At 30.8% G+C, this 24,277-nt stretch overlaps 3 protein-coding genes across 3 annotated transcripts; 1 reads left to right on the top strand and 2 right to left on the bottom strand.

Moving 5' to 3' along the window:
* Window positions 1-3,939: 3,939 nt before the first annotated feature.
* Window positions 3,940-6,060, bottom strand: HELRODRAFT_86841 (hypothetical protein; the record flags this gene model as incomplete). Its single annotated transcript, XM_009028228.1, has 6 exons — window positions 3,940-4,017; window positions 4,277-4,345; window positions 4,559-4,683; window positions 4,913-5,036; window positions 5,655-5,748; window positions 5,900-6,060. 6 exons carry the CDS (start codon window positions 6,058-6,060, stop codon window positions 3,940-3,942), a joined length of 651 nt encoding a protein of 216 aa, XP_009026476.1.
* Window positions 6,061-8,824: 2,764 nt separating this feature from the next.
* HELRODRAFT_185981 (hypothetical protein) lies at window positions 8,825-13,642 on the bottom strand. The gene is made up of 11 exons (XM_009028266.1): window positions 13,486-13,642; window positions 13,035-13,105; window positions 12,810-12,886; window positions 12,171-12,226; window positions 11,891-12,003; window positions 11,668-11,742; window positions 11,290-11,346; window positions 10,774-10,864; window positions 10,350-10,540; window positions 9,959-10,080; window positions 8,825-9,390 (listed from the first exon to the last, which is right to left on the bottom strand). Exons 2-11 carry the CDS (start codon window positions 13,092-13,094, stop codon window positions 9,231-9,233), a joined length of 1,002 nt encoding a protein of 333 aa, XP_009026514.1. The 5' UTR covers window positions 13,095-13,105; window positions 13,486-13,642; the 3' UTR covers window positions 8,825-9,230.
* A 4,085-nt stretch (window positions 13,643-17,727) lies between these two features.
* On the top strand, window positions 17,728-20,820 carry HELRODRAFT_86753 (hypothetical protein; the record flags this gene model as incomplete). Its single annotated transcript, XM_009028213.1, has 9 exons — window positions 17,728-17,833; window positions 18,317-18,427; window positions 18,610-18,726; window positions 19,384-19,494; window positions 19,587-19,703; window positions 19,889-20,002; window positions 20,114-20,245; window positions 20,307-20,489; window positions 20,582-20,820. Coding segments are annotated over 9 exons (1,230 nt in total), but the record flags the coding sequence as incomplete, so codon positions are not given.
* Window positions 20,821-24,277: the final 3,457 nt, after the last annotated feature.

The raw sequence follows: 24,277 nt of genomic DNA, 5'->3' as shown, positions 1-24,277 counted from the left end.
AGATAAGGTTGCACGCAAACAGCAGTTTGTAGATGTGATCTATTTTTTTTTACAATCCAGGTTTCCTGGCATCATGAATGCTGTTTGTTTATCGTCAATTTTTAGCATAGTTCTGTAATATGTATGTATATATATAATGGCGGTAATGTTAAAAAACTGACTTTGTTATTGTTGTTATTTTTATTATATCATTGTTGTCTTCTTTTATAATAAAACAATGTAACCGATCGTAGTTTTTATGTTAAATAATTATGTATAAATGTGTTATATATCCAACGTCGACAACATTCGTATGCTGGTGTTACGACAACTTCACTATTAAGACGTCTCACAATGCATACACCAAGAGGAGTCTTCTAATCTCACTTGCAATTAACACTTACATTTCCATTAACCCGCCAAATTCTTGACTAAAACAAAAATAATTTATCAAAACACTAACACAATACACCTAAAAATTGCAGAAGCTGTTCTAATAAATATCAAATAAAAACCAAATAAACATCCAACGAAAAATGATAACATCATTACCAACTCGACGCCATAATACTAACTACAATAACAATGAAGAACAATTGACAACAACAAAGAAGATGAAAAATAAGGCACCAACTAACTTTGCTTTGTCTAAGGAAACTAAGTAACTAACTTTGCTTTGTATAAAAAACAATATAAACCAAAGCTGCACCGAAGATGATTTGTGAAAAATCGAAATAAGGCCTATCTGCATGATAAATTTGGATAATAACAGTTTTTAATATATATATATATATATATATATATATATATATATATATATATATATATATATAATAGGGATGCACCGGATTTAGGTTTTTCAAGTCTGGCCGGGGCCGGATTTATAATTTATGAGTGAGTGTGGGCACCACAATTCCGAATATATTGATATGACGACGACCAAGTTATCGAGAAGACTCGCGATGCACGTACAAACTGGCGCTATAAAGAATCACATGAAAGAGAAACACAAAACTATCATAAAAAAATAACGTCCAAGCAACAAACGAAAACGATAGTATTAAACTATATATACTAAAACCAAAGAACGTCATCTCTTGTGATGAAAAATAAACCAGAATCGATAATGGATCATAGCCATCTAATATATTTTTTCAAATGTAATATTGGTGAGTGTGGGCATCATAATTCCGAATATATTGGTATGATGACGACCAAGTTTTCGAGAAGACTCACGATGCACCTACAAACTGGCGCTATAAAGAATCACGTGAAAGAGAAACACAAAATTAAAATTACTAGACAAATCTTGGATACAATTTTAAAATTTTACATTACAATAACAACCATTACAATTTACGACTAGACTATATAAATACCTGACAGCAGGACATTGCATATATATATATATATATATATACATATATATATATATATATAGTGTAATTTAAAATTTCATTTCATTAACATTGAGACATTTTTCTTTAATTGACAATTTTATTTTATTCTAATTCTAATTTATTAACAATTCTCGTTATATTATCAGAACATAAGAAAGCAATTTTAAGTTACACGCTGGCCGAACCACAAGAATTATTTTTTTTTGATCTCCAAATCATTCATACTTTTTGTTTTGTTTGATTGAATAAATGATTCTGATATATATATATATATATATATATATATATATATATATATCTCTATATATATATATATATATACAGTGTTGTATAGATTACTTTTGGAAAGTAATCTAATTACAAATTACTTTTAAAATTAGCTTGAAATTACAAATTACAGATTACTTTGTAATGATGTGTCCGATTACAGATTACATCATCAAACTTTTTGAATTTACAGATTTTATAAGAATTTTATTTAATGAATTTTATAAGAATTTTATTTAATGAATGTCACATAGTTTTATAAATTATTGAGTTATTAAATTGTAATTATTCATAAAATAATTTAAAAAATTGTATTATTTCTAAATTTCATGAAATTTAAAACAAGTTTGAACCAGAAGCGACTTTGCTTATCCTGCTTCATAACGTTCTTGAGCAGACTTTTTAACATTACGTGAGCGGTCTAATTAAAAAGCATATGACATCAATGGATAAATTATTTCTTTTTGAATAAGTCATTTTTTAGTTTTTTAACTTTAAATTTTAAAAATCTTAGGTATTTAAAAAATGTATTGTTGTTGTTGATTAAAGTAATCTAAAATAAGGTAATCGTGACACCTGTTTAGATTACAGATTACGCAAAAAATGTAATTTGATTACAGACTACTTTTATAAATGATGCGATTACAGATTCAAAAAAATGTAATCGATTACGTAATCGGATTACTTGTAATCCGATTACTATACAACACTGTATATATATATCAGAATCATTGTATTAACAATAGAAGAATAAATCATTGTATTAGCATTTCAATGAAAGTATTTATTTTCATACAGGTTGAAGGTACTACAATGAATAACATTACATCACCTATCTTTTATAACAATAAAACAAAAATAATTCACGATAATAATAAGAAATAATAATAAATCTTGGCAATATTTAATCATGGCAACAGGCTTGACCACTTTTAAATTTTTTAGAAAAGTTCAAAATTGAAAAGAAGAAATGAACATTGAGTGAGTGTGGTTCATGGAAGTTAGATTCCGTGATGTTAGTTAGAATCGTAAAGTTTGTAATGTCCAGTATTCAGCTGTCAGGTATCAAGGTGTATAGCAAGCAGACTGCCACAATGTTGTTCAGAGCAAAAAATTGATTGCAGAAAACGCTGGGGTCGCCTGGAAGGTCATGGTCAACTGTTGGCACTCCATCAAAGCCTGAAATTAATTGCTGACAAAGATGTGGCGGCAAATATAAAAAAATAGGTTGAAGAAATTGGCACCTGTCGTATAAAAAAGTTGTCGCATGATCTTCAATTGAAAGTTACTTTCTTTATTATAAGGTGTTATTTAACTTTTACATGAAACAGTGAGGATTCTATCTAAAAATAGCTAAATACACAATCTCGTTCTACAAGGAACCAAGAAATGAGTTCATCTTAAAACTTTTACAAAGAAATTACATAAAAATAAATTATCGTGTGAAAATTTAAAAACATACAAGTTCAGACGCTAAATGCGAACGAGAAAGTGAACAATGTGGAGGGTAGGAAGTGTAAAACATAGTGAATCGAACATTTACGTGATGCAAAATTGTTTAAGTACACATGCAGGGTGTTGCATATCTTACAACTGTAAGATATGCAACGACGACATATTAAAATGTTTCACGGGTATGTATGGATTGAATACACTCTGATGCTCATCACGAACGGTGAATTAAATCATTTGAATATTTGAATGCATATCGCGTTAAGACCGTAGTGAGGAGTGGCTATTAAACTATTATAATTATTATTTTATTAGTAATTTGTTCATCATTGTTACAGATTATTTATCACTAATTAATGAGTAATAAATACATGAACTGTTGACCTTTCCTATAAATTCATAATTTCTCGTAACAATAATTCTAAATAATAAATAGCAACATCGTCTGATGATGAACTTATGACAATTCACAACTAATAATTCATAGATGCACATACACAAGTTGTTTCCAGTAAAAATAAAAGGAAAAAAAATACAATTAACATAAACAATAATTAAAAATATAAATAAGGATAATAATAATAAAGAAAAATAAAGAAAAAAACACACACAAAGACACAAAGCCACAGAGAATAATAGCTTGTCACAAAAAAAAGGTAAGATGAACACAGAAGCTTTTGAAGAAAACGAAAATGATGAAAATAATGACAACAGCGATGATGACGAAAACCCTCTTGCACTTTATCACCTTCTTCACCATCTTCTACGTAAACATGCCCATCATCATCATCGTCGTCGTCCTCATCACTATTAAAAAATGGCCTGATGACACCAGAGATGACTATATCGGTTTGTAAATGAGTGTCGTAACGTACTTCTTTCTGTACCTGTGAGTTGTACTGAGCACCATCACTCCATCCTTCAAGGCCGTGTGAAAGTTCAAAGTTCATAAATCAGAAGGAAAATAATGGATAAAAAATATATTGGAAAACTGGGCAGCGTATTCAAGAGGAAAAGATAATGAAAAAATGAATGAAGTGAATGAATGAGTGAATGAATGAATGAATGAATGAATGAATGAATGAATGAATGAATGAATGAATGAATGAATGAATGGCCCTAAAGATATTAATTAAATGAAATTACAAAATAATAAAATCTAAATAAAAAAATTAAACCTTAATTGAGAGAGCATACAAATGATTCAGCATGACATGATTTGGTTCGGGTAGTAGAGATGGTTCACACTGGTAGTGTAGGCACATTCAATCAAACAATAAACCACTCACACCATCTCCAGCCATCCATGCACGCGTATGCACACGCACAACACTCACGCATACGCGCGCACACACACACACACACACACACACATATACACACTCATACCTACACACAATAACATATATATATAATATTAGAAATTTTTACTGCAAACATGATGACTGAGAACAACTAACATGCAGTGGTACTTCCTTATTGAGGATGACCTGGAGAAGATGAGGAGGCAAGATGGGAGGGAAGGTGTGCTTCACTCCATGGTAGGATGATTCCTTCGGTGGGATGTACTGTCCATATTCGCCAACTGGAGAATCTGGTCGATCTACACACGCAAAAGAATTTTTTAGTTCTAAGAATTATTCCTTCAGTTTAGTTATATAATTTTAAACTCGTAAGCATCAACCAACTCAACGACTTAGTAATCAAATATTACTCATTTGATCAAACAATGTAAGATCATGATCAATCTATTAACATAAACGAACAAACAAAAATTGATGAATCGGAGAAGAAAGTGAATCACCAACCATGACTTTTTGAGTTTTTCATGTGACCTGTAGCCAAGCTGTCCGTACCCAAAGCTTCAAAAACTTCAAAATCAGATGGTCTAACCGAGATGACGTTATTGTGTGTGCCAAACGAGTTAGGTACTTTATCCTGATCACAGTGGCAATCATGAAGAGATGATAATAATAATATAATAATAATGTAATATTATAATATAATAACAATAATGTTTAAGATGATGATGTAGTAGATGATGCAAATGATAAAAACGGATTAGGTCAATATTTCCCAGTGTTGGGTGGCCACTGGGAAGGAGGGGGGTGAAGTGTGGGGCGTCCACTGGAGGGAGTGCAAATTATTTGTGGAGGCAGGCAGTTTGAAATGTTCTGTTCCATGATTTAAAAATAAATAATACATGACCAAATGTTAAGTTGTCCAATCTAAGGTGATAACTTACAACAAATTCTTCATCAATGCATACCCTCAAAAGAAGAAACTAATTCCAAACAAAAAATTTCTTTACAAATTATATTTTAATAGCTACAAAAATTAGTAAATTGTATTCTAACACAGTACAATGCTATTTTATTATGTTAAAAATAGGTTGCATATCTTAATTTTTATTGGAGCATACATTTGTTTAAAGGATTTGGGAGCATCAAAATAAATTGTTGGGAAACACTGAGTTTAGATGAAATGATTTTGAAACAAAGCGGTAATAAACAAAACCACGAAGAACACCAGTTGACAAGCAGTGGTGAAACTGACTTGGTTGTTATCGCACATCCACTGATTGTCGATGAGGTACTTGTACTGGTACGTACCCTCAGGCAATTCAATGATTGTGAAAAAATCATTCACACTGAAAACATTTATCATCACTCACAGGTTAGTAAAGTAAGTTATATTTAGAAAAAATTTGTTTCAAAGTTAAAAGAATAATTTCATTTATATTTCTATAACAAAATTACTAAACTGATACAAGCATAAAATGAAAATTATGAAAATAAGACCTTTTAACTAAGGGAATAAGGGAGTTCCAGTTGTCAAAACTTCCAGAGAGGAAGCAATTCTTGCCTTCACCAGTCCACCGAAACACGGTTGGTAACTTTCTGGCATTGATGTCAATGCCAACTCTGATGTTCAAAGATTGTGGTGACCCCAACGAAACCATACTTTCTACCATTTCACCACCCTCACCATATTTTGGATGCTGTTGAGAGATGTTTGTGGCTGTAGAAGAACTAGGCTCTTGTTTCTTTGAAAATTATAAATTTCATTTCATCATGATACTCAAAATTATAATAATTACACATTACCCTTCCAGTGCAAAATAATATGCAACAAAACTATAAAAAAAAACAGAAAAATAATGTTATTGACCTGTTTCAAAAAAGTGAATGAGTTTGGTTCTGACTGTAAGTTAGGAGCTACAAGGGTGGGTCCGTAATCTTCCGTAGAATCGTTACCTTTATGGGACTTATCACGTATTTGAGAGTTGCCCATTACCTGTCCAGTCTGTCAGCCAGGCACTTTTGAAAAATTAAATACAAAATTATCAACATTCTAAAAATTCATATTTTTATTATTATATTTAATAAAATCAGAATAACATCTGATGAAATTTTGCTTTCTTGATTGGTAGCATACTTTGTGATAAACATTGGTTGAGGTTAGAGGTTAGATTTACTTACATAGATTGCATTTATTAGTAGAATAGAAAAAATAGAAGGACTTTTATAATAGTAATCAAGTAAGCAGTCAAGAAAGAATAATTATAATTTTACCTGCTTTAAACTTTTGATTTTGACCTAATTTTACTTTAATATTTAATTAATTATCAAACTGAAACCATAAAATTTTTTAATCTCTAAAACTAGTAACTTTTTATATTAATTCTTAATTAAAAATAAATTAAATTAACCAATTAACCAAATAATAAAAGTGTTTTTTCAAGAAGATTTGGTAAGATTTTTTTAGCTTTTGTTGGAGGATTTTTCAGAATTTGTGTTTGGTAAAAAATATGAAATTTCAGATTAATTTTATACAACTATAGAAATAAAACAATTACAGACGATAATCTTCAAATGTTTGCAAATTATTTCTAATTAAAAAACTTTCGACAGCTCGACGGACTTTAAAAATAAATAAATTAACAATTTGACATGTAATTAATAAAATATAAAAAGTTAAATTAAAATTTTACTTTAAAAGTGAATTCAAACGAAACATAGAACAATAATTATACAATGAAGGTCAACGCGGAGCCAACGTACTTCCAGATCTCACGTAACTAAGAAACTCCGGAAAGATATTTGATAGGTAAAACTGTCACAAACTAAAAAAACATTTTTAGTCTGAAACACACCTTCCACCGACTAAACACAAATTGTTAATAAATTTGTTGGAATTATGTACATTTTTATTTTGGAAAGAATACATTCAAGATATCACATTTCTCTATACTGTACGTGCCATTATATTAGCCATGGATATATATTACTATACACATATATATCCATATTAGCAGCAAATTGACATCAAAACATCTCCAAAAGTAACCTTTATGTACACGCACCTTTCAACGAAATTGCAATAAAAAAAATCAAATTAAATGGTTACGAGAACAACACTAACCAGGTTCGTGTAGTTATTTTCACTAGAACGGCTTCATTAACATAATTAATTTATTAATTAAAAAACTAATTATATTAATAAGGTTTCGAATCAGGTCATAAACCTTCATAGAAGTACACATGTTCGTTTAATGATAAATAATCGGTGCGTAACAGATAATATATATATATATATATAAATAGATTGTAAATATAAATGAAAAATATTTAAACATGTAAGCGTCTCAGTATACAAAAATATATAATATTTAACTGGATAGATAGATACTCGTTAAAGCCTGGATGAAGTTACTTAACATAATGATCAGTGTATGATGTTGTCATACACGAGTTTACATATCTATAGTTTCCCCTTCGTAGAACATTTGGAAAATAAAACCCAAAAAAATGAATAAATGGATAAATAAAAAAACTATTCTAAGAATTCACTGATGACCTGATTGGTCGGATCTAAGTTAAAATTTTATTCATCAATACATACATCAATACATGTAAACGTTTGTGTATTAGTTATGAAAAACCCATAAGTAATTATATGATATCATGAAATTAATTAAAACAAAAGGTTATGTACAAATAAATAAACATAAATTTACACACACACACGCACGCACGGACTCAGACAGACAGACACAACAACACAATACACACACACACGCGCACTCAGACAGACAGACCGACACAACAACACAATACACACGCATACACACACACAGAAAGAGAGAGAGAGAAAAAAAAACAACACACACACACCCAAAATTAAACAACACCTATATACACACAACACCCATACATATATACACACGCACATGCTTATTTATGCAGACTTATGTATGTACACTTGCATGCAATGGAAATATATATATATATATTCTACCGAATGTTTGGCGTTAATATGTTTGTAGTTCGTTTTTTTTCTATTTTTTTAGTGAGAAAAATCGAAAAAACGAACTACAAACATATTAACGCCAAACATTCGGTAGAATTTATAGAATATTGTAAAAATGATGGCCTATTACTATATGATATACACTTTTTTTCAAACATAACTATGATTACGAATTCAAGTGAAAATAAATAAATAAATGAATAAAAAAATTTGAATTAATAAAAGTTATATAACAGTAAACAAATATTTAATTAAAATAATAATAATAATAACAATAGTCAAAAAATTATTATATAACCGTAGTTTAAAACGATATTATTATCGTTTTAAATGCAAATTTGCAAATTAAATGGATCAATTGCGTGTATTATTTACTTCCCTTGCGCCAATAATGATAAATAAATACACTAATTAATTAATCAATCAATTAAATAAATTAATTAAAAGGAATGATTAATAACTATATATGTCACGTGACAGCATAACCATTATAATTATTATTTATAATTTTAGAGATGATAGATGAAAATAAATTGTAAGATTCAATACACGCAAAATGCATATGAAGCACTAATGTCATTTATTTTGGTTGTTTAGCTATAATTATTGTTACCGTTGCAGTTTGCATTTGTAGTAAAAAAAAAAGTAATAACAAGAATAATAATAAAAATTACAACCGTTTTACTTTTAAAATTATTTATAATTATAGATAAATAGTACAACTAGAATCAGTATTTAACTTAATTGAAATTAAATTAACTTTTAATCTATAAAACTTAATAAATGAAAACTTGCAAAAAAATAAATAAATAAGTATAATTAGGCCACAAAAATGATGAAGATGATGAAGAAGATGATGAGGACGGCGAAAATTTTCAACATGAGCCATCTGTTGGAGGTGACCGACTGAAAGTAGCGAACGAGTTCGGTGTGCGCTGCCTCGATGTTCAAACTCGACTCCTCAACGTTCGAGTCGATCCTGGGTTGATTGGATGCCATTTGTAATTTCAATTATTTTTATATCCAACTTGATCAAAGTTATAATTCATCATCAGACTATCATATAATCAGTGGACTGGACAATTAGTTTGCACTAGTTAGGCATAGGTAACAACTAAGAACCATATCATGGCTTCCTTGCTTTCATTTTCGTCACCATCATCGTCATTATTATAATGATCTTACCCATCCTTATTATCATTAATAGGTCACCATTCTCCATCATCATTCATTACTCTCACTTTATAAGCATAATTCTCCATCATCATCTCATTTCTCTCACTTTATAAACATCATTCTCCTCCCCTGTAACACCATCACGAGAAACAATACAGTCAGCACATTCAGTGCAGTGTTTTCAATTTATTCATACCATACAGGTAAAAATAGAAACAAATAAACATGTTCTATGGATGGAAAACATGTATATAAATGATCTGAATAAAGAATATACACACATACACATCTGATAGAGATAACAGCAAAGACCTCAGACACAAGCATAGAGAGGCATAAAAACCAACAAAACAACAAACAAACCAACCAACCTATGAACAATTTCTTCTTGTTCTTTGACCATGTGTGCCAGTTGTTGGAAGATAGTACCAAGTTCAACGATAGTCTGCTCTATGTTCACCATGGTGTCTGCTCGACTCTGTATGTAGGATTCCTGTTGGAAGTTGTAATTAAGCATCATTTATTGATTGCTTGATTGGTTACCAATGACTGGCTGGTTGACTTTTCAATGATTGAAAAGTTGATTTTGTTTAATAGAATGAATAATTGATTGATTTTATATGGTTAACTGGTTGGTTCACCACGTATGACCAATCCAAAATCCATTCTGCACCAGAAAATGACAACAATCTCTAAACAGCATCGTCAATCAGAAGGCAACTCTGACCAAAACAACCAGAGGAAAATAAAGCAAGCACCAACTTGCTCTTCAATAAGTTGGAGTTGTTGTTGGTACCTGTAGCGTGCTCCAGCACCCTCCATGTTGATGGACGTGTGCTCACTTTCTAACGACAGCCGGTCGGTCGAGTTGTTTTGTTGTTGTTGATATTGTCGGTTTTGTTGCTGTTGTTGCTGGTAACTGTTGACTTCGTCTTGGAGTAACACTGATTTTTCTGTTAAAACCATAAAAAAACAGCTGATCAATAAATTCTTCATTTTAATTGACCAATCCAAACAATTAACCAAATAAAATGAACTTCAGCACACACCAAACAGCAGACTGACAGCAAATTAATCAGTCAAAAGTACAATAGATCAACTATCCAATAATTTGAACATTCAACCAATTAAACTGGACAACAAAGCCACCACAACTACTACCACCACCGTCCCCACCCCCACTGACCATGTCCACCATGACTTGCATCGGGCAGAGTGGATGTGAGGGTGGAGGATGTCGAGAACTGATCCCTCCTCATTTTTTGATTCTGCATGTTCTACAAGACAGTGTGATATAAAATTAATTAATAAACTAATTAATTTACTAAGTTATTTCATTCAGCTTTATTTTTCTTCGTGAAATATGATCAATTGCCACTTTGATTAAATTACATCGTCAAATCACCACCGAGAGCACCATAAAAATCTTACCATTTTGACGTCATCATCACCATCATCATCATCATCTTTAATGTCAACCAATACTAATGTCATCATTAATCATTACCATAAACACTCTTTTCAGTACAAATCATTAACTACTAAGTCCATTATTATTATATTATCATTAATGTTATTATAATAATAATATAAAAATAATAATAATAATATATCACAATCAATATTTGAACCATCATTATAATCATTGAAATAAATGCTCGACAGCCAGCCGGTCGGCCAGCCAACCCACCAACCGACCCACCTTCGTTCTGACTTCAAGTACAGATTTGAACTTGCTTGACATCTTTGCCAGATGTGACTAAAATAGATGGATGGATGGAGGAAAGGGTAGATGGATCGATAGATGGATGAATGAATAGTGGATGGATATTAATTAGTGAATGGATGGGTAAATAAATAGAAAATAAAATAGAAAATTAGATACCAAAATGAATGAATTGGCTGATAAATTTAAAGAAGAACAAATAAATTGATGGATGGATACAAATGGATGGATGAAGAGATGGATGAATGAATGGGTAGATAGATGAGTGGATGGAAAGATAGGTGGATGGAAAAACAAAAAGACAATTGTGTGGATAGATGGATGAATGATTAGATGGATGGACAGATGGTTAACCTGAAGTGTCAATACAATGGATGTCGTGTGTGATTGCTTGTTTTTGCCATTGTAGGTCATCTGAAGTTTGCCTAACTGGTAAAAAATAAATTTAAAAAAATAAAATAAAAACAAATTTATAACAAAAAAATAATGAAATAATAATAACATTATTGTTATTTATATTATATTTTTTATAATATACTGTTTATATTATATTGTTTATATTAGTAACCATAGCCACCTGTTGTAACTTGGATATCTGTTCATTTAATGAGTTAATGTCTTGCTTGATGACGTACGTCAAATGCTGGATTTCCTCCGGCTTGTCATCAAATAGAGACTTTTTTTGAGCAACTTCAATGGGTCATACATACATACATATGTTTATTAAGTTTATTATGTATGCACGCACATACAAATGAATGAACACACAAAATTAGATTTAAATAGAAATCTGCATATTTATGTAAGCCCCGAATGAACTATAAAACAACAATGGAATGATAAGAATTAACACTCACGCATTGTAAGTTTTTCTAATTTTGCAAACGTGTTGGCAAGGTCTTTACTCACCTGCCTTAAAAGTTAAATATATTTGTAAATAAGTAATAAATGAGAATAAAAAATATAAATATTTAAATAAATACAGAAATATATATATTCATAAATATATATATTTAAAATCATTATATTCAAAATGACCAGCAAACCAATACAACTATTGACTCATATGAACAACTGATGATCTAAACAAGATTTCACTTTTCTATCAAAAAGTTTCATTTCAAATAGTCTGCCATATTTCAATTTTCCTATTGTTTAAAAATCTTCTAAACACTTAATTTAGACTATCAGACACCACAGTACAGCTAATTGGAGTTTTTGTAGCTTACAGGACCATAGATAATTTAATAAACCAAAAAAATCTATTAACAGGTTTATTGTTTATTAACACACCAGCTTGCCAAAGTTACTAGAAAATAATTTTTAAAATTTCAGAAACATAAATATGTTACTAAAAATAAAACATTTAATTTATACTATTATTATTAAATTACATATTATATTTAATATAATATGATATTATTACATTGACATCACAAAAAAAACTTCACTGAAATGAAATAACAAACGATAAAACTTGAAAAAATTAAAAATACTTTGCTACAGGCATGAAGCCAGCTGACCGACTGACCAGAGCAGGCAAGTCATTTTTGTGTGACGTCACTCCATTGGCCTGAAAATTTGAAATTCCGTCAACAAATAAAAATTTATTTATAAATAACAATAAATAATTAAGAGACAATGAAGTTGACTGATGATGTTGTTTTTTCTGATTGTAATAAAATAATGAATAAAAAAAAATATATCAAAATAATGAATACTTGGGGTTGTAAGGTCTTTATGGCCAAATTAAAGTCCCGAGTTCTGTCACGACAACTCATCCCTAATAATCCTAATCAACATAAAAAAAATAATTTTATTTTTCAAAAAAATTAAAATAGCTTATAAATATAAAGCTTTATGCTTTATTTACTAAATTCTTAAAACAAAGATATAATAATATAATTAAATTCTTTTATATTAAAAAATTAAACAAGAGAATTATTTTAATTTCAACATTTTAAAATCTTACAAAATTTAAAAAAAGATTTATTTTTTAATTATTTTATTTAATTAATATATATTTTACTAATTTTTATTTTAAATTTTATAATTATAAAATATAAAAAAATAAAATTGAAAAAGTCTTCTAAAATTTAGAAGACTTTTTTCAATTTTAGAATTTTAGAATCTAACTCTAACACTAATCTAAATAAAACTGAAATATGTTACCGGTTCGTGGACAATCTAATAAGCTGCCAGTTTAGGTAAACTAATTAAAAATTAATAAAATTGTGATTTAACATGTAAATAAAAGAGTTTTGTGACATTTAATTAAATAATTTTCATCCGACACTAATCCTTTCCCGACATTGTTTTCTTACGAACGTAGCATAAAAACAATAAATAAGTAAGCCTTTAAAATAATTCACTAAAAGTTCCATAATTTGATTTTCTTGTCAGTTTCATATTTAGCAGGCTTAAAACTAAGAGTTTAAAAACTTGTCTTTGAAACAAATATTCCAAATTAAGTTTTAATATTTATTGATTTAAATTTCAATAAATTAATATAACTTGAAAATACTTTCAGAAAAAATAACTATGTGCCCAACTGCTTGGTCTAACAGTGGAATGGACCAAGAAAGGAATGGCAATCTCAATCTTATACTATGATTATTTTATATCTTCCGGGCTCAGACATTTGTTCTTTCAAACAAACGGCTGAGCCCAGAGAATACAAAATAAGTTTAGAAGATAAGCCTTAAAGTCGAAGAGCAACAGTGTGTTGGCAAGTGCAGCAAGAATCAATACGGCGATTGAAAATTTTATGCCAATGTAACTAAAATGTTTAACTATGACTAAAATAACGCTCTGGTAACCATTTCATGCCCATGGTTTTATAGGAGTAATCTCAACAGTCAAAGAAAAACTGCTGTCTACCTACCAACAGTGGCGGATCTAGACAACTTTGACAAGAGACGGCCAAGATTTTGAAAAAAAAATGACGACAGGGGGAATTTCACAATTGCGATGATCATCGGGGGAACTTTTCACAAATTCGTTTCGAAAATCTTTCTTTGCTCACGGCGGAGGCCAACTTTTCTGCTAATGGGCTTATGGTGTCATTTTTTTCATACTTTTTCCGTTAAAACAACGACTTTTACTAACTTTTATTACAAACAACGCTCACAACGGGAGTAGCCAGTGCCTCCCGGTCTCCCCCGTATATCAGCTACTGCCTGCAAATATTTTTTTAATTTAGCTGTAATCAGGTTTGTTAAACGAAGGTCATTTTTGACTTCTTCAGAACACTGAATCAATTTATTTTATAAATTCGACATAGAAACAATTTTGAAAAAAGTTTTTAACGGTTTGTGGCAGTTTTATACAATTTTCTGAACTCCTAAGCAAAGAGGTGTTTTTGATTATTTGAAGTCAATCACTGCAACGAACGAACAGATGCCCTTAACCATTGAGCCATCTTGCACCCCAAATTAAATTAATTTCTGCAATTAAAAATTCATTTTGATTTTTTTCATTCATTTTTTCAATTTCGTTTTGCTGAACACTTCGTTCTTTTTGGCATGTTGTTTCATGCAATAAATTTAAATGTGTATATTTCTTTTTGTTTTCGCAAGTTTGAAAATAAAATTAAATGTAATGCATTGTTTTATGTTTCATTACTGATATCGTAATGTTTTTAAAAGCTTTATTTCGACTCAAGCCTACATTTACAACAGCTTTCACTTTTTATGTAGTTTAATAGCAAAAACACTTAAATTTGCATTTAGATTACAGATTCAATGATAATTTCTCTTGACACTTCTGCTGGTGTTTAACAATAAATAAATAAGTCAACAATCTATGTGGAGTGATTTAATATTCTTGCGCAAATTAGCAAATTACTCTTCAATCGTAGCTGCATATATTCCCTTCAACATAGTTTTTTGATCAGCTTGGATAAAAATAATAATTAAACATTTAGACTCTCTATAACGTCTAAAAATTTGATTCATGTATTTTGTGCTTTATTTAACAGGATTTGTGAGACTATTGGTGTTGATCGTGGTGGCTAGAAAAAGTTTGTTAAATTGTGAAAGTGTCGATTTTTCTAGAAAAGCAAAAGGAAAAGGTTTGGAGGTTGTAGAAAATGTCATTTCACAAATTCACAATTCTGGAATCTTCTCTGACGACAGACTGTTTTTGAAAAGGATGGCTTACGTAGAATCTAATTTTGGTACTAAAAATGGGACATTTGAGGGTGTTAAAAAAGGAATATGGCAGGTGCGCATATATCAATGTGGTTTTTAACTATTTTTCGAATCATTTATTAATATTATATTGTTACCATAATTTATCACACGTGATGAAGATTAGCTATAAAATGCTCGACAAGACGAAATTTGAATTGAGAACAGATTTGTCTGAAAAACTAAAACAAAAGTTTAACATCACATGGTCAGACACCTCATTTGTAGATCTTGAAATACCTTTGTACAATGGATTAGCGGCTCAAATTTTAATTGATTTGAAAACGCAAAATATTTCTGCCAGCATCTCCGAACAAGCGTTATTATGGGCAAAAGAATTTGGAGGTGGAAGGAATGAAACTGCTTTCAATTTACAATCTTTACCAAAAGGTCGGTTATTCTTCAATTTAAAAAGAATAAAAAAAAATAATAATGCTGTTTGTTACTTTTTGAAAAATTATTTTAGATTGTATTGTTTACGCGAACATCGTCTTTTTGATGGACGAAACTAAGGAAAATGACACGAGTATTTTTGAGAACTTCGTGAGGTTCATGAATTTATTAATAGCGAACAGACAGTTTAACTTTCGTAAACAGTTGGACCACAGCAGTCACATTTCTGTCGTCTTGTTCAGCAACAACTCTGTCGAGATTCTTCAAATGGGCAAGTTTTATAACGCGTCTGTAATAAACGAAGCTTTCAAAAAAACTGTTAATAACACAAAAGGTTTTTAATATTTAATTTTATATAAAATAACTAAAATTTATGTCAAAAAAATATAAATCAACCATAGAAAAAAATGCTAAGATGCATTTCAATTTTTTGACTAAAATAAATATTGACTATATTGTTGACCATCGTTCTATATCATTATTATTGACCATATTGACCATAATTGTTATCAAAGCAAATGTCGTTTCAGATGAAAGAAATACTCACAAAGCATTAGATTACTTGTTGGAAGGAGATATCTTCAACAGAGACAAGGATGACTTGAGACCGCACGTAGCAGTGCTGATGACATCTGGCACATCAGGCGATACATTAAAAACGAAAGCAAGTTTACAAAAGGTGCTGGACACCGGTATATTTGTACTAACTATAACTGTAGGTAAGCCGTTTGAAGTTGAGGATGTTCGTGAACCAAATTTATTTACTCGAGTAGTTTGGAATGATTTGAAAGACTCTCGCTTTAGTGATGAAGAAGTCGTTGAAAAAATTTGTAGAGGTTATTTATAAAGTAAATTGATCACGCTGATGTTTTTGATTTTATCAACTTTATCGAAATTCAAGCTCCTGCAAGCATTAAATCCGATGGGAAAATACGGAAGAGGCAGTTTTATGGAGGAAAATCAGCCAACTATCTTGTGGATGTCACTAATATTAAAACACTGCTAGAAGTAATGTTTCAAATAAACTATTGAACAATTGTTATAATGATATTAATAAATTGTACGTTTATTTGCGTTTGGTTTTTAGTTATAAGTAATACCACAATTCATGTTTTTGATTTGTTTAGTTGCAGTCCGATGTTCCAATAGAATTTTACATCTCAGAAAATCAGGGCATCTTCCCATCATCTGCTTACCACAAAACAATGATGTCGACGCAGAACAACAGAGTACACGCTGTGGAGTTTGCAAAAGTAACTGGCGCCAGGATGATACCGTGTGCTATTAAAAATATACAACAGCCGGGCAGATTGACCAGTGTGAAAATCAACAGCTTACCAGGCAAAATTTTTCACTATATAGATTTCATATTCAGATTTTGTAATAAACAATTTTACATCATTGTTAAAGGTATCGATCCGTGCATTAAAGAATTTAACCATTGTCCCAATGGAGAATGTCTCAATAAGTTTCAAGAACAATACGAGTGTTTTTGTGAACTACCATACTCTAGCAATTGCACAATAAGTCAGAATAATTTTTAAAAATTAATTTAACACAATTAAACAACTAAAACATTTCGTAATAAAGTAAATTTAATTTGAAAAAACTTCAATAGAATACCAGTGGTGTACAAAAGAAGCCAACCCTTGCATAACGAGTAACACTAAAGAGTGCAAGAAAAAAAACGACGGTTATGAATGTGTGTGCAAGGATGATTACGAGGGAACTAACTGCGAAACCAAAAGTAAGCTGCATATTTAAGTTAATATTTATAACAAAAGTTATTTAGAATAACGTTGTAAAAACATTTAAAATATATACAGGTTTATGTAAATCAGACCCGTGCAAAAATAACGGGAGTTGTACAAACACAGGTGATGATTACGAGTGCAGTTGTCAAGCAGGCTACATTGGAAAAACTTGCAGTGCTATAGGTTGGCTGGCTGGTTGATTGATTGGTTAGAACGTTAGTTGGATGGTTTGGCGGGTTGGTTAATTAGCTGGTTGGTTGGTTGCTGGTTAGATGGTTGATTAGCTGGTTGGTTGGTAGCTGGTTAGATATTGTGATTAGCTGGCTGGTTGGTGGCTGGTTAGAGAGTTGATTGGCTGGTTGGTTGGTTAAATGGTTGGCCAATAAGATGGTTGGTTGGTCACAAAGTTAAAAAAACTATTGTCAAAAGTTAGAATGCTTGCTTAATTCTGATCTGTTAATAACTTTACAAGCTGTGGACTAGCCAGGGATATATAGTACATATTGAGTTAATTTGTTTCATAAACAATTTTATGAAATCAAATGATAAAATTAATTAATTCGTATATTCCCAATCATTGTAAATAAATAAATAAATATATATATATATTTATATATATATATGCTATGATTACAAATCATTAATTTTTTAAACCATTAATTGAAGATTATTGTGTCAGTAATCTTTGTAAGAATGGAGCCAGTTGTCGATCATTGTCCGGTAGTTTCGAGTGCAAATGTTTGCGAAACTTCTATGGGAGACTTTGCGAGATATCAGGTTAGTTAATATTCTCCGTTCAAATAGCTGTCCTTGTTTTAACTGTTTTAACTGTCTGTTATTCAGATTATTATTACAATATTTTAATTGCAATTATTATTTTTATTAATATTATTGTTATTTTTATTGTTGTTATTATTTTAATTAGCATTGTTATTGTTCTCAACGCATAAACAATGCAGATTATTGCAAAGATGTTAAGCCATGCTTGAACGAAGGCGTATGTAAGAAAAAAGGTGACTTGGACTTTGAGTGCTTTTGCAGAGCTGGATTCTCCGGAAAAAATTGCAAAATTGAAGGTTCGGCTTTCAATTGGTTTCCTTCTTTCTTTTTTCATTGATCGATTTCACACTGACCTTACAGCAGCGCACAAGTATACCGATGAAATCCTACTTAACTTTTAAACTACCTTTAAAATTTTTCGATTGAATCCATTTGAAAGTTTTTTTGCGTTGTGTCACACTTTTTAAATTATAAAAAAAATATTTTATTGCCTATCATGTTGATACAAAACATGCATGATGAATTTGGATAACAACAGTTTTATTAAATTTTCATGATGAACTTGGATAATAATTCTTTTTTCTATTGGGCAACTTCCAGAAACTTTAGTAAGGAAAATTGAAAAGACAAACTTTAAATCTATTAATGCAACATATGCATAAATAATTATTCACCCAAAAACTCAAAATCAAAAGTATCGATTTACAACGTGCTAGTGTTTTATCGTTGTGTCGATTTGGATATTTAATTGGACTGTTGCTGCTGTTCATATTTTCCTACTTCAAATTCCCTGCACAAACTATTGTGATGGATGCATGACGTAACGTAATTGTTGTTCCTACTTTTAACGAAGTTTATAATGGAGAATGAGATAGGGCAACAACAATTTAACTTTAAGTCTTCTTAAAATGAGAAAGGAGTTTTTCATTCAAATTGTTTCATTTACATTTCAGAATTCTGTTTAAGCAGTCCGTGCAAGCACAACGGTACATGCATACAGAGACGGGAGGGTTATAAATGTGAATGTAATGTTCCATATATTGGATGGAACTGTGAGGTGGAAGGTTTCCAGACTTTTTATTGAACAATAAAAAATAGATTATATATTTGATCTGTTTGATGAGTGATAAAATATATATAATTTTCACCTTCTCAGACGTTTGCACACATTCTAATCCGTGCAAGAACAACGCTAAGTGTGATGTGGGAGCTGATGGTAAATATTATTGCCAATGCACGTCTGTTTACGAGGGTCCAAATTGCGAGTTCAACAGTAAGCAGGCATAGTTTTGTTCATTCAGAAAATTAGTTAACTGCATTGATGTAATAAAATAAACAATTCAATTTAAAAACAATTCAGTTAAAAAAGTAAGTCAAAGTGTCAATTTTATGCTTAAAAGTCGGACGATGGTCGTACCAGAAAAAAATTAACTTTTTTCATTCGTTCATTACTAAAAGAACAATGCATGGAAAGCAAATGTGAGAACAAGGGAGTGTGCTATGAGAAAGAAGACGGTGGGTACTTCTGCAGATGTTTGGGCCACTATTCTGGCAGTAACTGCGAGAAGTTAGGTGAGCAGATTAATATAGTTATATAAAAATCCACTAAGTTTTGATAGCCCAAAAGCAAACATTGATCACGATGAACATGGCAGCAGTAATTGTGATCGTAAATGAATGCAGATGGGAACGCCGATGTTTGTTCGTCAGCACCCTGCCTCAACGGGGGCACGTGCAAGGTGAAAGAATCAAACTCATCATCATACGACTGCACATGCAAGAGTGGATTTTTCGGAAACGAGTGCCACGAAAAAGGTTTGTTTAATGTTCAAAATTTTCCTTAATTAAACTTGCAAGCAATAGTGAACTTAAATAGTAAATATTTACAAAATGATCAAAAAGTATGTTATGAATTGCCTGTATCCTTTAGACCCAACGACGACGGATCATTGTTCTTCTGACCCATGCATGAACGGAGGACAATGTACGTTAAATATTCATTCCGACTATAAATGTGAATGTTCAAATGCGTATACAGGAGTCAACTGCGAATTTGAAAGTTAGCGTCAATCTAATAATGAATCACTTGAATGTTAAAGTACCAAAAAAACATAAAAATTTAATGCAAATTTCAAATATTCCACAAATTAGACAAATGTGCGGATGAACAATTATGCAGCGGAAGGGGAAAGTGCACCTACGTGTTTCCAGCCTCATTCAAATGTCACTGTAATGGGGGTTACGAGGGAGACAGGTGTGAAGGTGTGGAAACTGCATGCAGTAAGAAGCCATGTAAGAATGATGGGACGTGTCAGGTGGATGGTGCATTGTACAAGTGCTTGTGCAAAAGTCCTTTTACTGGCAGTCATTGTGAAAAAAAAGGTGAATAAAATTGAATAAAATATCACTTCTAGTTAAAAATATTAATATTTTATCTTTCAAAATCCCACTTAAAGATATTTGCGAAGATTCAAACCCATGCAAGATAGAAGAGACTTGTGAATTTATAGATGACGGAAAATACCAATGCAGTAAGTATTAAGTCAGGGGTGGGCAAACTATGGCCTTGTTTGCATTTTCTTAAAAAAATGTAAAATCACAATACGGTCCTAAAAAGGTCGTCAGCCACAAATGAACATCTTAAAAAAATAAATTCGCCCCGGTGAACGACTCGTTGTCAATGCGGCCTTCACAGCAAAAAGTTTGCCCACCCCTGGATTAAATGGTTGTATTAATTATTAATTTTTGTTGATGTAAAAAATTATATAGCCCTTGAAAACATTTAAATAATTGGCATTATGAGATAAATTTATAACGAAAACTTCGAATAATTTAAAGTTGGCAATTCAACGAATTCAACTTCTGTCCCTGAAACTGGTGGTAGCACCGACTCCTCGTCACGTCTTCAGACACTTTCCAATCTGCCTGGCTTCACTTCATTGCTCTTATTTGTAATGTTGTTGAAAACTTTAGAGTTGATTTTGTTTAATGAAATTGACTTCAATATCGAATTACAATAAATGAATTAATTAAGATATTCGTATGTCAATAAAAAATTATTTCAATTCATAAATTATCACGTACTTATAAAAACACAAATAAAAATTTTCTTTTATTCACTTATTTATTTATAAATTGGTGAATGAAAAAAACGTTTACGGTTTACAAATGCCGATAATTTTTCCCATGCTCTATTTATAAAAACACTAAAAAAATTAATATATACCAAAACATTATGCAAATGTATGAAATTGAAAAATAATCAATATAAATAAAATCCTCAGAATTAAATGAGAGTTATTATCGAACTATAAAAAAATGTGAGAATTGTAAAATTTGATTTTGATTTTTTTGATAATGTATTGAATGCATTGTATTTTTTAAGGCAATGCAAGTAATATTTATTTATATTGCATTGTCTAAAAAACCTAATGCAACGGAATGTAAACTACATCAAACAATCAGCTTGATGAGTCATCTTACAAAACTTCTCTTGAGAATTCTGATGATGAGAACACGAAGCAAAATCAGATCTGAAATTTCGAATGTCCAATATGGTATTGCAGAATTATGTTCAAGTTATGGAATGGCTTGGATGCGGACATTGTGATGGCTAAAGATGTTAAAACTTTTAAGATGAAGTTGGATCGACACATGAATTCTACGGACATGATGTTCAACTGGAGATCCTCACTTGGCATTATGACATAGTTTATATATTTATATTATCATTAACATCTTTGTGGTTAATGTGTGTGTATGGGCTGACGCGTGTGTAAGTGTGTGGAGACATTTGTCATTAACAATCTGTATTTTCGTCTACTATATTTTATTTCATTTATTTTATTTTTAAAATAGAATGGAAGCTTTTCATTTGCTGAAGGCATAGGAACGTCAGTTCGCGCTTCTATTTTCTGTTATGTTTGTGTTATGTTATGGTATTGTAGAAGATTGTGTCACAAGAAACGCTATTTTTATGGTACGAATGATCAATGAACGAGCGATTGAAATGAAGAAAGGCTTGTTTTTATGTTTTGTCGATTACTCCAAAGCTTTTGACAGCGTGAAACACGTGAAGCTTATTGAAAAATTTGAAAGTATGGATATTGATGGAAAAGACACGAGACATTTGGCATTTAGCATATATATGAAAAACCTCCATTGGTACCAAAGAACATCGATAAAAGTTGGTAACAAGATGACAAGTTTTTTCGAAATAAGAAAAGGTGTTAGGCAAGGCTGTGTACTCACTCCAGACTTGTACAATCTCTGTAGTGAGACTATCATGAGAAAGATAGAAGATCTACCAAAAATATCCATTGGAGGCGTGAATATAAACAAGGTAAGACAGGCTGATGATACAGCTCTTATAGCAGATTCAATGGAAAGCTGCAAAAAATTGTTTCCAAACTGGTTTTTGAAAGTGAAAGGAAAGGCTTGCAAATTAACATTGGCAAAACAGAGTGCATGGTTATCGTAAAAACAAAACCGTCCCAATCTGCTCCATAATCAATAATGGTAAACAGGTGAAACAAGTCAACAACTTCAATTATCTTTGAAGTCTGATTATCTCAGGTTGTAAAGGTAATATGGATATCAACGAAATATAGCTACATTGCAACTACTACAAGGTGTTAAAGATCGAGTTTTGTGAATGTCGATGGTCGCCAATACCCTGAAAGGATAGAGCACGAGGATGATGAAAAAATTTGTTAAATAATGTATAATAGTGCATGGGGATATAATAATGGATATGGCATAATAATTACCTGCCTAATAATTTTGCTTAGTTCTGTTAGTGCGAGCGTTCTGCTACTAACAAGACACCTTGTTGTGAAGTAAACAATTCAGGCGTAAAAAAATGTTAACTTTATTCTAACGTGAATCTCGAACCGTCTCATTTACAAGCTCTTAGGAAAAAAGAAAATCGAGAGAAAAGCAAAGAAATAAAAATTAACATAGATTAGGTAACATTGAAAATTGCAATAATCTTCAATAATAATTAATATATAAGATAGTTAATAAATAAATGTTTGATCCCTCAATTCAATCAATCAATTAGTTTATAAAGCGCAATTTCCGCGATGTTCAACAGCGCTCCTCAATGAATTTTGAAAACAAATGGGTCTTGAGATCCGCTCTGAACTTCTAAGTGATGGAGAAGTAGTCAGAGAAGTAGGTAGAGAGCTCCAGAGAAAAGGACCAGAAAAAGGAAAAGCAGATTTGGCAAAAGTGTGTTTAACACGAGTTAAGAAAAAGCGAGAAGAAGAAGACGATCGTCAACCGGGGCGTTTAGGTTCAATTAATATATCTGATAAATACTTAGGAAATAATTTAGACTGAGACTTATACATGAACGTGCAAATTTTAAAAATTATTCTATATTTTATAGGTAGCTATTGAAATAATATATATGTATATTATATATGTATCAATATATTTATGACTTTCCATAGTTTCAGACAATCTTATATTATTGTTAACTTGACTAACTTGCACGTGTATGTTCCTTTTTCGCTTTTTGTCGACTAAGGTGTCTTCTAATATTTCAATTAACGTTTCTTTAATAAACAATTATATTAAAAACAAACAAAGAAGGTTTTTTATCTTAAACAGTAGCCAGTGCAAGAGAACAAGATACGGAGATATATGAGAAAAGAAAGGGGCACGAGCAACTAGACGAGCAGCAAAGTTAAAAGCTTTACTTAAAGGATAGAGTATAGAGTCAGGAAGACCATAGTATAGCAAGTTACAATAATCAATCCTAGATAAGACTAACGAAGTAACAAGAAGGAGAAGAGTAGGATCATCAAGAAAAGGCAAAAGTTTTTTTATTTTACGTAGATG

This window comes from Helobdella robusta (assembly GCF_000326865.2).
Source record: "Helobdella robusta unplaced genomic scaffold HELROscaffold_54, whole genome shotgun sequence".
Classification (NCBI taxonomy): domain Eukaryota; kingdom Metazoa; phylum Annelida; class Clitellata; order Rhynchobdellida; family Glossiphoniidae; genus Helobdella; species Helobdella robusta.
This window is presented reverse-complemented; position numbering and strand designations above follow the sequence as displayed.